This window comes from Catharus ustulatus, chromosome 22 (assembly GCF_009819885.2).
Source record: "Catharus ustulatus isolate bCatUst1 chromosome 22, bCatUst1.pri.v2, whole genome shotgun sequence".
In the NCBI taxonomy this organism is placed as follows: Eukaryota; Metazoa; Chordata; class Aves; order Passeriformes; family Turdidae; genus Catharus; species Catharus ustulatus.
Window position 1 is genome coordinate 5,008,119 of NC_046242.1, and position 16,202 is coordinate 5,024,320.

At 41.0% G+C, this 16,202-nt stretch overlaps 1 protein-coding gene across 2 annotated transcripts; it reads left to right on the forward strand.

Annotated features, from left to right (window-relative positions):
- The first annotated feature begins 136 nt into the window (after positions 1 to 136).
- Positions 137 to 14,863, forward strand: INPP5K (inositol polyphosphate-5-phosphatase K). Of its 2 annotated transcripts, XM_033078348.2 has the most exons (13): positions 137 to 256; positions 2,272 to 2,379; positions 2,965 to 3,073; positions 5,518 to 5,634; positions 5,920 to 6,092; positions 6,670 to 6,781; positions 7,246 to 7,355; positions 7,904 to 7,930; positions 9,566 to 9,758; positions 10,002 to 10,139; positions 10,582 to 10,665; positions 11,299 to 11,403; positions 12,432 to 14,863. In XM_033078348.2, the coding sequence occupies exons 1-13, from the start codon at positions 222 to 224 to the stop codon at positions 12,546 to 12,548; spliced, it is 1,428 nt and encodes a 475-aa protein (XP_032934239.1). In that variant the 5' UTR covers positions 137 to 221; the 3' UTR covers positions 12,549 to 14,863. The 2 variants fall into 2 exon arrangements, with proteins under 2 accessions (XP_032934239.1, XP_032934240.1); XM_033078349.2 differs by lacking the exon at positions 7,904 to 7,930.
- The last annotated feature ends 1,339 nt before the right edge of the window (positions 14,864 to 16,202 follow it).

Consider the following 16,202-nt stretch of genomic DNA (forward strand, 5'->3'; position numbering starts at 1 on the left):
TTTTGAGGGGGGAGTTTTCTCGGTGGCTGCTGTGGGTCCTCCGGGCCGGCAGGGGGCGCTGTGGAGCCGCCGTGCCCGCCCCCGTCACGCGCGCGATGGGCGCGGAGCGCTGAGGGCGGCGCGGAGGCCGCGGCCGGGCCGGGCCGGGTGAGGGCAGCGCCGGCAGCTCCGCGGGCCCTTCCGCGCCCCTCGGGCAGCGCTGCCCTGCGGGAACCCCGGGCATGGAGACCGCGGGCCTTCCCACCAAGGACTTGAGGTGAGTGGTGGGCGCGAGGCGCGGCTCTGAGGGCGGCTCCGAAAAGTGGCCCCGGGCGGTTACGTAAATGGGCGAGAATTAGCGAAACTTGTGCGTGTGCTCATTAGCGGGGGGTGTCGCACTAATTGGCGGCGTTGCGTAGTCATAGGAAATAGGGGAGAAAAGCTGATTGTGTGGTTTGGAAGGTCGGGACTGAGGGGTTCAGAGAGGCTTATGGGGCATTTCTGGGTGCTTGGGACTTCCCCGAGCTCTGTTAATGTGTAATGAGGCCACGAGCATCCGCGCTTCTTCATGGAGCGGCTGTCTCCAACCTGTCATTCTCTGGGAGGGAGAAGAAGCTTCAGTAAATATTGAGCTTCTGCTCTTACGGTGTTTTTACAAGTGTGTTCGCTCTCTGTGTCCTGTCTGGGCTCGATTCCCTACAGAAACCCGCTTAGATGGGATTTGGGTAACAGCCTGTGACGGGAAAATCTAAAAAAAAAAACAAACCAACAAGCTGTCAAGAGCTCAAATATCTCAAAAATCCTCTGATGGCTTTATTATGAGCACTGTGACCCTGAGAAATTCTCCGCTATTGAGTCATTTGAGGATTAGCAGCGGTGATGCTAAATAATGACTTGAGTAGCTTGCTTGTATTTAGGACAGTTTGTTTCCACCACTGAAATCTGTGTTTTTGTGGTCACTGGACACCTTGAGCAATTGAATTTTGTCAGTAATGATCGATGGTTTCAACATTATTTCAGTTTTGTTTAGTCAGGTAATTGTTTTACAAAATTAGTAACTGGGGAGTGTTCCCAAATGATAGAACTCCAGGGTTAGATCTGCAGCCTACCTACATTTTTATGCCCTAGAAATTTGTTTTGGAGTAACTTTTGGGTGACTTCAGTGTAGCCTTACAAAGATACACTTAGTGAGGAAAATTATGGATCGTTTTAATCTGTTGTGCAAAATAGCTTTCCAGCTTTTCTGCATACATTGTGTGTCACCTTGAACAGGCAGTTCAGCATGAAAACACAGCCTTAATAATGGGTGTATTGGTGGGATTCACTAATTATCAGTGTTTATAAGGATATTACAGAACCCAAGATGGGTGGAAATATGATAATTTATCATTTTTTAAGCTTGTAACAAAACTGACAGCAAAGTGAAGCTCTGGTGCTGAAGTTACCATTTTGTAAAGTGACAGCAGATAAGTGCTGTGATATGAATGTTGAGAGGAACAGTGGCTCTGGTCGGTTCTGATCAGAACTGTGAATGTTTGGGATCTGGAGATTACATTTCTCCTTGCCTACAGACAGGCACATGATCCAGTCAAATCAACAGTAAATTCTTTTAAACCTTGAGCTCGTCGAATTAACCACATTAAATCTATTACGAAAAAAACCCAATTCACTGTGTGTGGTAGGACGTGATTGCAGCTTTTGTAACAACCAGTGGGAACACCACACAGTTTTGCTTTTTTTCCAGCATTGCTACACCTGCATTTATCCTGTTGTGCTGGAAGCAATGCTGAATTCCACAGGGTCTGGAAGACCCTTATCAATCTCTTGATTTTAATGGGCCAGCCCTTTAGGGCATAGCTTTAATTAGGAGCAGATGGCATCACTGAGCGGTGAGGATGCATTTCAGCACTCGTTGGGGCTCTCTCTGAACGATTTGGAGAGCCTGGGCAGCCTTCGCAGCCGCTCCGCCAGCATCGGCAGCGCCGGCTCCAGCGGCCGCGCGCAGCTCCGGCACAGGGTGGCACAGCTCATGGCCTGCGTGGAGGACATCAGCTCGGATGATGAGGTCCATGAAGAAGTGTCCCGCACTCTGGATGAAGCTTTCCACATCTGGGGCAAAAAGCTGAAGGATAAGTGGCAAGAGTTCAGGTTTTGTTCCATCCGCTTGGTTGTTTTTGGGGCTGGCGAGCAGATTTGGGATTGATAGGAATTTTGTGGGATGTTCTCAGAGTTGGTTGCCTGTCCACATTTCAATTTTAGCATTGTTTTTGTGTGGTTTCTGTTTGTTTTCAGACTACACTTAGTTACCTGGAATGTGGGCACAGCTTCTCCCCCTCCCGATGTCTCAAGTTTACTTCAGCTCAACTCGCTGGGCCCGAGCACGGATATGTACGTTATAGGGTGAGTGGTGTGAGAGAACTCGCTCTGTGAGTTCATTGCAAAACTCCCGAGTCTCAGCATGGTCTGTTTTGGTGTGAATCACTGCCTGGGAGATGGTTTAACACTATACTCCCAGAGGGTGAAGACTGACTTTAGAACAGAGATGATTTATAGCAGTTAGCCACTGCTATTGTGACAAAATGCAGAATACTTTTGTTCTAAACACACAAAAAGTTTGTGCTGCTTTCTTTGTTAGCGTGTTCATTTTGTTGTTGAAAATTCAGAATGTTTTAAGGGAATTAGTGCAAGTTTGTTAGGCACAATCTGCCACTGTGTTTTCCAAACTATGTTGAAATTCTGAAGTCCTGACAGTGAGGTTATTTGTTGTAACACATCTTGAGTCTGGCATTGTCTTAAACTCTGTCTTCAGGTGTATATAACCTCCTTTAATTTTGTTTTCCTCAGTGCCAGATGTGTTAGATGTGCGTTAAATTGCTTGAATGAAAAACTGAACAGCAGAAAATTTCTGGGGTCTGTGTTCTGCAAAGTTCCTATGAATTCTGTCCAAACCAACTGGTGCAGTGTGAGTAATTGTGATGTATTCAGCTTACAGGAGGTGAATTCAAGAATCCCAAATTTTCTCTCTGACTTGGCATTTGATGATCCATGGAGCATTTTTTTCATGACTGTCTTGTCTCCCTTGGGATATATGAAGGTAATTATTTACCTCTCTCTTGAGTGTCACAGCACTAAAGGAAAATATCTTAATTTTTTTTTCCTCAGATACCCATAAAAGATAAGTTGATGGTGGTTTTGCAGGTCTGTCACTTCCATAGGTGTGATTCTTCATGACACCTGTGTTTTCCTGGTTTTATGTGATGTGAACTCATACTGAACAGCATAGTTCCTGTGGCCACAATATCTTTATCTCTCCCTTATTTGTAGAGAAGTTTTTTGCTCTGTGCAGTATTGAGGAACTGTATTGTGATGCTTCTAATTTAGTCTTGCACTGTAAATATCCCAGGCAATGGCAGTGATTTTTGTTAAGATTGGTAGGGCTCCTATATCTTGGGGTTTTTTATCCAATTTGTATGCAGGTGAAAATGAATTGCACATGTGTAAAACAGGATTTTAGTGGGTGTACATATTGAAGTGAGGACTTAATTTTTGGTTGAAGACATATAGCATTATATGGTAATTTAAATTATAAGGTTTTGGGGTAATATCAGGGACATAAGATCAGCTAAAGTACAGGCTATTTAAATCATGCCAACAATAAATGTAGGAAGATATCCTGAATTTCTCTAGTAAAGAGAAATGAAATGCCTTTTGTAGTGATTTTCTAAACCAAGCACTATTTTAGGCTGATTTTGCTGAGTTGATTGCATTATCTGCATGCTAATCAGTATTTGTGCTGTGCTTTTAATTGTAATTATCAAAACAAAGGACCCATTGGGAATTACAAAAAGGAAAAAACCCACATTGTTCACTTTGGCCTAAGTCATTGCTGATAAAAATTCAAAATCTGGCCGTGGGCTGACATTCAGGCCCTGTATACACAGAGTTAAAAGAATTCCTGCTGGTATGGCTGGCTGATTTTGAATTCTAATTTATAACTGAGGCAGTTTGGAGCACACTAATGAATGGATGCTGCCACCTAATGGCTTTCAGCAGCACTTGATTAGCTCTGATAATAAGGGGGAGCTGTCAGGCCGGGTCAAAATCAAAGCAGGCAGCAAGGAAAGGTTATGCCAGGACTCAGGCAGGAATTTGGCTGAGCAGGAGAGGAGCAGTTACCCCTTGGCTGACCTGTGGTGAGGTTGGGTGTGGAGGGAGAGGTGTCATCCTTGGGACATTCTGTCCCCTCAGTGACAGGATCTGTTTTCACAGTGTTCAATTGGTCACAGTCAATTCTTTCACCATGCACAGGATCATGTTCCCTGCTTTGCTTGATTTGGCTCTGAGGACTGGTGGGACCGGTGCTGGTTCCAGCAGGGGAGGGGTCAGTGCCTTGTGCTGTTCAGGACCTGTGGATGATCTTGAGAAATGTCTGGGGACTGGCCACAGCAGAGTGAAATAAATAACAAAGGGACTGGAAGATCTTGGTACCTCATGAATGTAATTATGGAAAGGAGAATGCTGACTACTAAAATATTTATGCATCATTAGTAATTGCAGAATTGCAGTCCTTTGTTTCAGTATTCTGTCTGGTATTTTGTTGGGTTCAAGGACAATGGAAACATTAAAATATATTCTGAAGTCATTTAATTGTATAGATATGGAGGTCAAGAAAGGAGAGATTCTGTTTTAAATTTTAGACTGAATTCTTGTGCTTCTCCAGCAGCTGTATAGTCAATTTTATTCTGATGTAGTCTGTTTCTAAATTAATCCAGCATAAAACTGAACTACAGTTAATGTGCTTATTTCAATGTCTGTATTTTAAATGGAATCATTATCATTAAACAAACACAATGAATTTTGTGTTTCATGCCAGGAACATGGTGAAGTCCATAAATGTTCAATGAAGGACATCTTTATTATGCTATTTCCCCAAACACAAACAAACAAAAAAAAAAAACCCCAAACCACAAAACCCCCGTCTTATATGCTCTCTAAAGGTTTGCTAAATCAGTTTTTACAGGCACTGCAGGCAGGAGTTTCTGCTGTTTGCAGCTCATTGTTTCTGCAGATGCCTGGAACTGACTGCTGTGCTTTTGAGGCTTTTAATGGCATTTAGCATATTTAATGATCTGCTCAAGGGTGCTTCAGTTTGAAAAACTTGCTGCTGTTGGAGGGCTTGTAGGTGAAAAGTGAAGGACTTGGTCCTTCATGAACAGGATTCTTAAAGACAGAAACAAGAGGCTGGTGAGGCAGAAAGAAAGTCTTTAGAGGTTTGGGCAGGTGCATGTTTTGAGGTCGACTTCATATTGAAATATAATGTTAGGACTGTGTTAATTAGCGGAGGAATTGATCAGATGTGTTTATAAGGATTATGTTTTTCACAGCACTGCAATGAGTCTGCATTCACTGTGTCACAGTACTGAGGCCAGGCTTGGCGAGGGAATTGCATTTCTGCTGTGGCTTTCACCTCAAAGCTCCTGTGAAGCAAATCCAAGGAGCTCCTGGAAATGCCCATTCCTTCTTTTGTGTGTCCTGCAGCTCTCCTCAGTTCGCATGCAGGGGTTGCTGCTCCTGATCTTCGTGAAGCACGCGCACCTTCCCTTCATCCGCGACGTCCACACCCACTACACCCGCACGGGCCTCTACGGCTACTGGGTAAGGGCTGCCTCAGCTGTGCTCACCTGCTCTGCTGCTGCTGTGTCCCTGCATGCTGGGACACAGCAGATGTGCTTTAATTAAAAATTAATAACCTCATAAGCAGAAAAACTCTGCTTTCGTTTATTTGAACAGCACAGACCGTAATTTCAGATTTCAGTTGTGTAGGAAGAAATTGTACTGATTTAAATCTTAATTACAAGATTTAAAAAGTCAAGGGTGCTGTTAGTTACATTTGCAGGCATTGAGGGCGGTTTCAGGGAATGTTTTCACCTTCCATGCCAGGGGAACAAAGGAGGAGTCAGCATCCGCATGTCCCTCTTTGGGCACACGCTCTGTTTCGTGAACTGCCACTTGCCAGCCCACATAGAGAACATAGAGCAGCGATTGGATGACTTTGAGAAAATTCTGGAAATGCAGTTTGAAGGAGAGGATATTCCAAGTCCCTTGGATCATGAGTGAGTTGGTGACACAGTTCTGTTATCTTTATCTATTATAGGATGAACTCTTGCACTCTTGGATTTTTCATCCATCATTTTTCTTTTAAATGTCCCTTCAGCCTTGACCCTGAACCCTGGGAGGAAAAGATAACCTGAAAGACAGATGTTTGTTTTCTGCCAGTCTCTAATTACATTCATTTGTTAGCATACAGACTGTACATGTCATACAAGAAAGCTTTAGAAGCTAAAGCCTGTTTATACCAAAAATCCTTTAGGCTGCTGTTCAATGTTCAAGGACTCAGGAGAAGTTAATATTGAATATTGAGGCAGTAATAAGCAAGCAGCAAGAATGCAAGGGACTTAATTTACTGTTTGAATTACTTCTTTTTTTTTTTTTTTTGTTTAGCAGCAGGTTGTCCCTGTGTAAACTTATCTATAACTGCTTCATGTTTGTGTTTAAGCTGTTTGCATTAAGTAATAAAAGTGATTAGAGCACCTCATTAGTGTAATGGCTAATAGTCTGTCAAATTCTTCCCTTGAGTTAATAGAGTCATACAAATCTTCTTGGTTTGATGCATTTTGGTTTGGTTTTAAGGGTTCTCTTCTGGTTTGGAGATCTGAACTTCCGGATAGCAGATTATGGGATACACTTTGTCAGAGAATCAATCAATAACAAGCGTTTCAATCTGCTCTGGGAAAAGGACCAGGTAGGCTGGCTCAGGTTCTTTGGGGGTTTGGTTTGGTTTTGGCTCTAAAGCACACAAACACAACGTGGTTGTTCAATTACATCTTGAGCTTCTCATTTCTGTTAGAGAGCACAAACTCAGAGCAGTCATGGGGTGGTCATAAGCCCCAGGGAACTGCAAACTTTTTCTGCTTTTGTGCAGTTTTTTACTCATTTACAACGCTCATGTTTAACTTCATGTCTTGTCAGCTGTTACTCACCTTTATCTGTTCTCTTATCACAAGAATTCTTTTTAAGAGAACCTTATTCTGGATTTTGTTTTGAGTTAATTGCCTCTAAATTATTGTGTCAAAAGGCCCTTCTGAATTTACCTTTCCAGCGTTGTACTGACTGCAATGTTGAATTCTTGGAAGATGGTTTCCCAATCATCCTTTAAACTCTGATTTTTTAAACACAATCTTTAAAAGTTATTTTTTATTTCTGCAGTTAAATATGGCAAAAAAGAAGGAAGCATTTCTGAAAGAATTCAAAGAGGGTCCTCTGCAGTTCAAACCCACCTACAAGTTTGACCTTGACTCAGAGGTCTATGACACAAGGTAAAAGATAAAATCAATTTGGACATGGAATATGAGAGTGAATGTGGTGCTTGGTTCAATATCACTTTAGTAATCAGCAAACCTGAATTTCCTGAGTGTACTGGGGCTGTTGAGCTGTTCTGTTAGGCTTGGATTGATCAAATCTGAATAAATGAATATTTTTGGCTGAATAAGCTGGGGTCTGCTGATTGTATGAGGGAGGTAATGAAAAAGCCCAGCTGCCTTTTTGCAAAGACCAGATTAACAAAATAAATGAGCACTTGTTTAAGCTGCTGTTGTTTTGTTCTTTCCTACTAAAAGTGTTCATTGGTTGTCAAAAAGGAACAACAGAATAATTGTCATTTTTGCTTCCCTTTTCTGTTTAAGCATTTCATTTGATATGCTGGTGTTTGAAAATTACTGTATATTTGTCTTTATTGGTTATTTTAAGTTGGATTATCTTAATTTTCCAGAGTTTTTCTGTGATATTAAAGTATGTTTGTTAAGTATTAGAAGGATAAGTTCCTGTCCAAACAGGGTTTTGTACTGATCTTTTTCTTTACTTCCAGAGAACAGAAGTCCCTGTTTTGGTTTAAGTAAGAAGAGAACTTTCTGAATTTTGTAGTATTTTAATATTTCCGAATCAAAACAAGGCTCCATCTGAGCTTGTGCTTTGGTTTTTGTGAAATATTTGAAAATCAGATGACAGCTGATTTTCTTTAGGGATTTTCTTAACCTGTCTGAAAGCTCCAGTGTTATCTACTCTGCTGTTGCACTTAATACTGGAAGTTGATTCATGTGAACCCTAAAACATTTCACTTCCTAACTGAATATAAAGAGATGCAATGAAACCAGCAGTAAATCCATCTAACAAAAAAGACTAAAAATAATCCAAACCTGGGCATTTTACTAACAGTTCATCATATTGGCTGATTTAGAGAACAAAAAGTGTGGCTGCACATTCTGTGTGCATCCTGCTGCTGTTCAAGCTACCAGACAGACTTTGCTCACATGGGGGTGACCAGCAGACCTCAAGGCAAGCACCCTGCAAAAGTTGCTTTTGCTGGACCCCACAGGATTTTATTTTTGCTACTCCTTCAGTGTGCATTCTGAGGGTTTGTTCCCATCTAATACCCCATTTTCTCTAAAACAGTGAGTGCTTTACCTTAAGCTGTTCTTCTGGTATTTTCCTGCACAGCAGAGCAGACATCTGGCATCTCCTAAAGATTTCTGTTCATAGAATTACTGCACTAAGTGGGGTAAGGGCACTTGGTCACTTCAAATCTTTCCACCTTGTTAAAGGTGGGAAGGAGTAAAACAAAAGGATCTTGAGTATTGAACTAAATGGCCTTGGTTTTGATATTTAAAGTTATTAAACTGACAGTTTTCCTTACACATCCTGCTTTTAACTTTCATAATCCAATCCATTCTAATTCCCCTTCCATAGGGTATGATCTTTTCTCCGTTTCAGTTTGAAGTGATCCTCCCATCCAGAGAGTTGCTGTTAAGCCTTCCTCCCACTACAGAGAGAACCACAGAGGGCTCATGTCTTCTGGTGTAATTGATAGGGTACAAAAGGATTCTCTGCATTGTGATAACAGTTTGATGTGTAGCACAGTTGCAGGCACAACTTCCTTGATTATGGAATTTTGAAAGCCTGTTGTTATGAGACAGGCTGGTACAATTCAGAGGAACTTCCAAAGAAAGCATTGCTGTGGCACCTGTGGTTACCATAAGCTACCCAAGTTTGTCCTGGTTTTTGTTGTTAAAAGAAACTTGCTCTCAAATATTTTGAATCATTTCAAATGTCATTCAGACTCTTCCAACATATCCTTATGTTTATGGCCTCATTTCTCAGAATAGCTGTACGTTTGGAGCCTGGGGCAGTTGCTGTAATATCTCAGTGTTCATGCATGTTTTTACAGGGTTTTAGGAGAAAGTATCATTTCCTGTATGAAGCCAACTAACCCACTGAAACATCCTTCTCCCCTTCATTTTACTCCTCTTGCAGAAAGCCATGAAACTGATCTGTGCTGAGTGGAGTTGAAATTAAGGAGATGTTGGTTGTAAAATACATAACACAGAGCTGTAAAATGAAGCTTGGATATGATTGCCTCCTTTTATTAATATGTACCTCACAATCTTTGAATCTGAATAAATTTGCACAGCATTCTTAGCTTTTGGCAGCTTGTTTCTTTGCTCATTTCACTTTTTATCTTACATTTTTGCAGTGAGAAGAAAAGAAAGCCAGCGTGGACTGATAGAATTCTATGGAAAGTGAAAAATTCCAGTGAGGCTGCATCAAACGAAGGCGAATTCCATGAAGAGGAGAACATGATTTCTGTTACTCTGAATGACTATGTCAGTCACATGAGCTATGGCATCAGTGATCACAAACCTGTCACAGGAACTTTCAAGCTTGAGGTGGTGCCCCAGTTATATTGTCAAGAAAAAGTTTGTTTTACTCAATGTTGCCTTACAGCAGCTGATTTCCTAAACCATAATCTCCGTTTCATTCTGGTCATAGTGAAGGCAGCAAATTGCTTTCAGGGTATTTGCAGTCAGTTAAAGACTGCTCAGGTGGCAATTGTGGAAGAGAATAACTTGAAAAGAATAACTGTAAGAATAACATGCTTGACTGAGTTTAAATTCCATTTTCTTGTGTAGATGAAGCCTCTTGTCTCAGATCCCTTGGTCACGCTGAATGCTGAGGGTGAGTGGAGTGCAGATCACGATGTTCTCATCCGCTACTCTGCAGTGCCTGAATTCCCCAGCAGTGCTTGGGACTGGATTGGGCTCTTCCAGGTAATGCTGCCTCACCGTGGCTCTTCAGCAAAGCTGGGGAATGTGGCTGCAGGAGGTCCTGGAGAGTTTCAGAGCACTGATTCTTGCAGAACCCTAGGAAGCAGTTGTGTCCTTGATTAGTTTCTGTGTGCGTGTGAATTCTTCCACACCCTTTAAATTCTGCTAAAATAATCTGGGTGTTTATTGGAATACAATGTTGCAGAAGCTGTGGAAAGGAGTTTATACAACAGTAAGAAAGAACAAAATGTCAGTGGAAGGGTGAGGGAACAGAGCAGTCCCACCCTATCAGAAACAAAAGATACGCGCCTGCTCCCAAAATGTTTTGAACCAAAGTGTTGTAATTATTTCAGTGAAACAGTAAACATCTCTCACAACATTGTTTTTCATGTAGTGTGGTTTTTGTTTCCATCAGGAAGCTGAAGGTTTGTATCTTTCTGTGCAGGTGGCTTTCAGGCATGTGAAGGATTATGTTACTTATGCTTGGGTGGTAGATGATGAAATTGCTTCCAGCAGAGACAGCAAACAAGTAAGTGCATTGTATTTCTTTCCAATGTAGTTTCCCATAGATAGCACTGGAGGTCTGTTCCATGTCCCCTTCCCCTCAGGGGTTCTGTATCCTCTTCCCAGTTGAAGCTAATAATGAACAATATTACTGTTCAAAATCCCTCTTCCTGATTCTCCCTATTGAATGTTCTGGTGCCTCTTTAAAAACTGCTGTCTGCTACAAAGCTTTCTAGTAGTGATTACCTAAGTGATTTAAACCAAACAAATGAAACTTCTTTTGATACAAATGAGAAATATCTGAACAAACAGAAATTGGGAATGGTGGTTCCTTGGGACAGGAGCAAACCAAGCTTGTGGATTGCTCTGCTGTTGCCACCAGGAGGCAGCTCTGCTCCCTGTCTGCTCTGTGCCTTTGTCCCTCGTCCCTTGTCACTGAACCAAGCCAGCTTGCTGATATTGTAAAGGATATTCCTTCTCCTCCCTGATTTCATTTTCAGATGGTTTCCTGAGTTATTTCTGTCCCCATCCGTTTTAGCTTACGTTTTAAAACGTTTTTATAAATAGCAGATACTGATTTTGATGGTGTCCTGAATGGCTTTTTTGTACCTTTCTTTTTCTGTGGAAATTGCTCATTGCCTGTTCTTATTCCTGCCAGGTTTACATGAGTGCTTCAGAAATACCTAGGAAGGGAGGAGAATTTTTGCTTTGTTATTACAGCAATAACTTGCAGTCAATAGTTGGCATCAGTGAACCTTTTCAGGTAATACATTAGGAAGCACTCATTAATGTTGATGTGATTTTTTTTATTATTATTACTACTTTTGTTTTATGATGCATCTGAACACAGCTGTTAATCCTTGGGAAGGTGGCAGCAGAGGGAATTTTAAAAAGGATATGTCCTGACTAAAAAGCATTTGCTGATGTGCTGAAAGACTCTGAGTAACTGGTACAGGATCACACAGCAGTGAAACAAGACAGGTTTCTCTTCCTCACTGTTCACTTTGGGAACTTCAGCTCCCTGTTAGGTCCCCAGTTTCTGTAAAGATGACAAATAAGTGCTACCAAAATTCTGGCAGATTTTAAGTGGGCTCTTTGTGCTCCATTCTGTGATTTGCATCCAAGTGTTTCCTGTAAATTGTCACTTGAATTTGGGAAGGATGGGACAGCTGGACTCAGGTTATTTGATTAACAGGCTTTGTTTAATTTCTGCAAGGATGAATTAATCTGCCCAAACAAGATGAACTGACCAAGCATTGCTGCTTCTACACAAGCACTGTTTTTTTCCAGAATAATTTTGTTTGTGCATAATTTCCCATGCTATCATGGCTGTGCTCATGTGCTGGGGAATCACTGAAATAGGAATTCTGCATTGTTGGTGATGAAGGTGAAGGGGTTGTAGAAGACTCTGAAACCTCAGTGCCTTAGGGGATAAAATAATGAAAGTTCCTGGGCTGGCTGGTATCTCATTCCTGTTTTTTACTATTATGTCTTTTTTTAGGTATTCTATTCCTATTTTTCTCTGTCTGGGTGAGGAACATGGCAGAGTGGAGTGTTTGTGTTTTCTCTGAACTCAGTATCTATCAGAGGTTCTGCAGGATTGTTGCTTTTCTTCTTGCATGAAGAAACATTTAATGTTTTGATATCATTGTAGTGGATTTTTACTAGATTTTTAAATCTTCTCGATTTTTAGCAAGCATGACAGACTTCTTTATATAATGGTATGGATAATACAGAACAAAACAGTAATTTTGAATTATTAATTTGGTTTTTATCCTGTTTTTCTTCTAGATTCAGCCTAGCCGAGCACCAGTAGACAAGGATCTGCCAGAGGAAGAGAGAAGCTGGCTGCACAAACATCACAATCCAGAATCAGGTGTTGATTCTGAAAAAAGAAAGGGCACATAATGCTCCTGGTTCAGCAGTCAGATGATTCTTTATGTCTTAGTGATTATAAGCTTTTGCTCTTAGAAGATGGAGTAAGACAGGTAGGATTGTTCAGAAACTTTGGAAGCTTGTAGAAGATAATTTATTGTGGAAATGGATATTTTTATTCTGGGGAGAGTAACTCTCTTGCACTGGATGAGAACTGTAAAATAGCACTTAAGGAATGCTGTGTGTTTTAAGGTGATAGACATTTCTAATGCAATGATTTAACCTAAGGAAGTTGCAATGTTTCATAGATTTTTAGGCTTGTTCCTTTTTTCGTAGAGGATATTTTATTTAAGATGCAATATTTACTATACTGTAGCCACTTAATGATTGATTTCCAAATTTTGAGTTTAAATGAAGTTATTTAAAAATTATTTATTAGATACAGCTAGTTAGCTTGTTTTGAAATTTTATTTGACTTTCAAATGTAAGCTAATTACCTTTTGGGAAACACCAGTGACAACAGGTCACATGAAAAAAAAAATCTTTGGAGTGTGTAAAGTCTCCTTTGGTAGATCCTCCTCTTCATGCCTTACTGAGAACTCTTTGTAGGATTTCCATTTCTGGTTCTTCCAAATTGAAATACATTTATCAAAATGCACTATTCCTGATTTTTTAAAAATTCTTCTTTTATAAAACAATTAAGCATTTTGCTTATTGCCTTTCTTCCCCTCATTAAAAAATGTAAAATAAATCCATTTTTATACCAGTCCCTGGCTTGGAGTGAGCCAGGATCCCACAACTTCTGAGGGAAATTGCAGAGAAATGCTTTAAATTAGATGAGCAGCCCATGGTTGATGACTTGGCATAATCCTTGAAAATTGGAAATCTCTTCCATTTATTGCAGTCAGTCTGCAAACTTTGTTTTTCTAGAGGTGCTCAGACCTTTCTGTATGCTGTGCACTTGAGGGTGGAGATGGAATAAGAAATTTCCTGTACCTTCAGGAACCTGAAAGGTAGTTAGCTTCTGAAAGGGTCTTGTTTCTTGGTGAGGAAATAGAGATCTTTGGAAAGGATGGGAAAGGGCACCAACATTCCACAGAATCTCAGGCTGCAGAGCTGGGCCAGAGCCCTTGGATCTCCCATGCTCTGTATGCACAGAGCTCTCAGCTCCCTCCCAGCTGTGCTGGGCAGAGTTACTCACTCCTCACTGGCACAGGGATGGAAAAGAGCAGATTTGGATCAAGTGGAGAGCAAGGAGTGTTGGGATGTTTGTGCTGGAATTCTTCAGAACTGAGTGGATTCCTTTCTGCTCTTTTTCTCAAAGCCTTACTTTTTTCAGGGTTGTTTTGAGATAGACAGTTAACAGCTTGATAGGATATTTGTTTTGCTTTTATCATTCACTGTATAAAATCTGTTGAGGTGCAGGTGTCTTTGTGACAGGTTTCTGGTTAGGTAGTTGCAGTGGGCTTTAGGAACACTTGGCCTCTGTAGATTTTAGTTGTATCTCAGCTTGATGCTTGGTGTTGGGAACTGTTCCCAGTTGGGAGTAGTGAGGGCAGGTTCAGAGGACACTGTGTTCATTGCATGGATTAACACTGCCTTGAGGTTTACAGTTTGTACATTCCTGTTACACTTTGGAACCACATTAGAAGCAGTTTTCCCATTTATACTGGCCCCCCAAGGATTTGTTTTGCACTGAATCTTTCAGATATGTGACTGCTCATGGCACTTAGGGCATCAGACAAATCCCTGCTTTGAATTGCAGTACCTTGTGCAGTTCCTGACTTGTGCTCTGTCTCTGTTTCACTCGTGTAACTCTGACCATTCTCCATGCACGGAGATTCTGTGGAGAGCCCAAAGAGCAGTGGGCTTTGAATTCCAGACCACAGCTGGCAATTTACTGTGGACCAAGATCCAGTTTCTTCTGAGCAGGGTGCCATGCAGCCTCTTGGCAGGGGTGAGACTCGAGATCCTGTGTGTTTGTGGGAGCTGAGAACCCTCTGTCACTGGACACAGAAGCTGCATTTTGTAAAGTGATCCTTTGAACCACAGCACTTCCCGGAAAATGCCCCCAGCAGCTGGGATTGGAACTGCTTGTGTGTAAGGAGGATGCTGCACACAGATCTGCACTTCTTTCTTCAGTATTATGCACACAGAGGCACTTTTGTTTACTACTGTTACCTATGGTAGCTTTTCAAACTATTCCATGACCTGTAATGATGCAATTTCTGATGAAATTTATCTTTTCTTAAAACACCTTTAATTGGATGTTATAATCACTGGAAATGTTTTTATACTTATGTGTTTTTTTCTTTTCATGTACCTCTAAAATAAATCCTGGCAGTGAAGTGTTGTGCATGGCCTCTGTTAATTTGAGAAGGAACAGACTGGTTTGGGTGGGGAGGATTCATTTGTAACCTTTCTCCAAGGAGCTTGGTTTGGTCACGTTTAATGCACAGATAAAAGTATTTCAGAAGGAAATCAGTAACAGCCTGTGGCAGGACTTGGGCTGCAACAGAAGGGCAAGGACAAAGCTATTTTTCCTTTGGACAAAGCAGATTCATCTTATTTTTTTCCCTGTTTCAATGAACCCAGTATTAAATGCTGTTGTGGTTTTGCATTTTCTGTCCCTCTTCCCCACTAAGGAGGTTTTGACATTTTCCTTGTAAAAATGCCCAGACCACTTGACATTGTTTCTTAATTTCTGAGAACAGGTTCTTCTACTTTCACTTTTCACAGTGAATTTTTTGTGGTGTGATTTGAAGTGTCTCTTTTGCCTTTATGAAATATCTGCTAAATTATTATTTGTATTTTAAATTTAATCTATTTTAATATAAATTTGCACTCTATTTCCATCTAAGAATAGCTTTTCATAACTCTCTGCTGTTGGAGAATTAATTTTCAAATGGGAACTATATATCCCAAGGAATGCTGTCCAGTCTAGCCTCATTGAACTCCATATATTTCTGATTGCTGGCTAACCTGAGGATGTGCAGTGTATCACTGCACACAGATAGTACAGCTCTGTGTAAACAGGAAATATTTCTAAGATGTCTTGCGTGTTTGTGAGACCCTAAAAATACCTTCTGATAAAGACCATTGTTTCTACTACCACTGCTTCCTTCTCTGCTCTTGGACACTGAGTGACACTCAGATGAACTTGTCTGAATTAATATACTGCAGTGGAAAAAAAAAAAGCTGGAAATCAGTTTTTCCTTGAGAGAGGAAATGATACCTTTTTTGAGAGCTCTGTGCTGCTAACAGGAAGTTTCCTGTGGCCCTTTCTGTCCCTGGATGTTTGAACATGATTGACATGAAGCAATTTCTGTTTAATCCACAGTTACTCTGGAAAATGATCTGCTCAAGAACTGCCCTGAACTTGCTTAATTGCTTCAGTTTGAGGAACATCATGGATCTGTGTGATGTACATGATTTGTAAATCCAGCCTCCCTCTGTTGCAGTGAAACTGTCACCTTCCACTGCAATTAAAAAGGAACACAGAAATCTGTGTGGGAGCAGTTGAACACAGGTTGGGAGAATTACTCAAGGTAAACAGTGAAGTGTGAGATCTGGGGATGCAGACTGGCCAGAGGAAAGGCAGAGGTGCAGGAAAAAATCAGAAAATATGAATATAGGCACCACAAAAGGATGAAAAATAGAATAGCACAGAATAAATAGAATAAACAT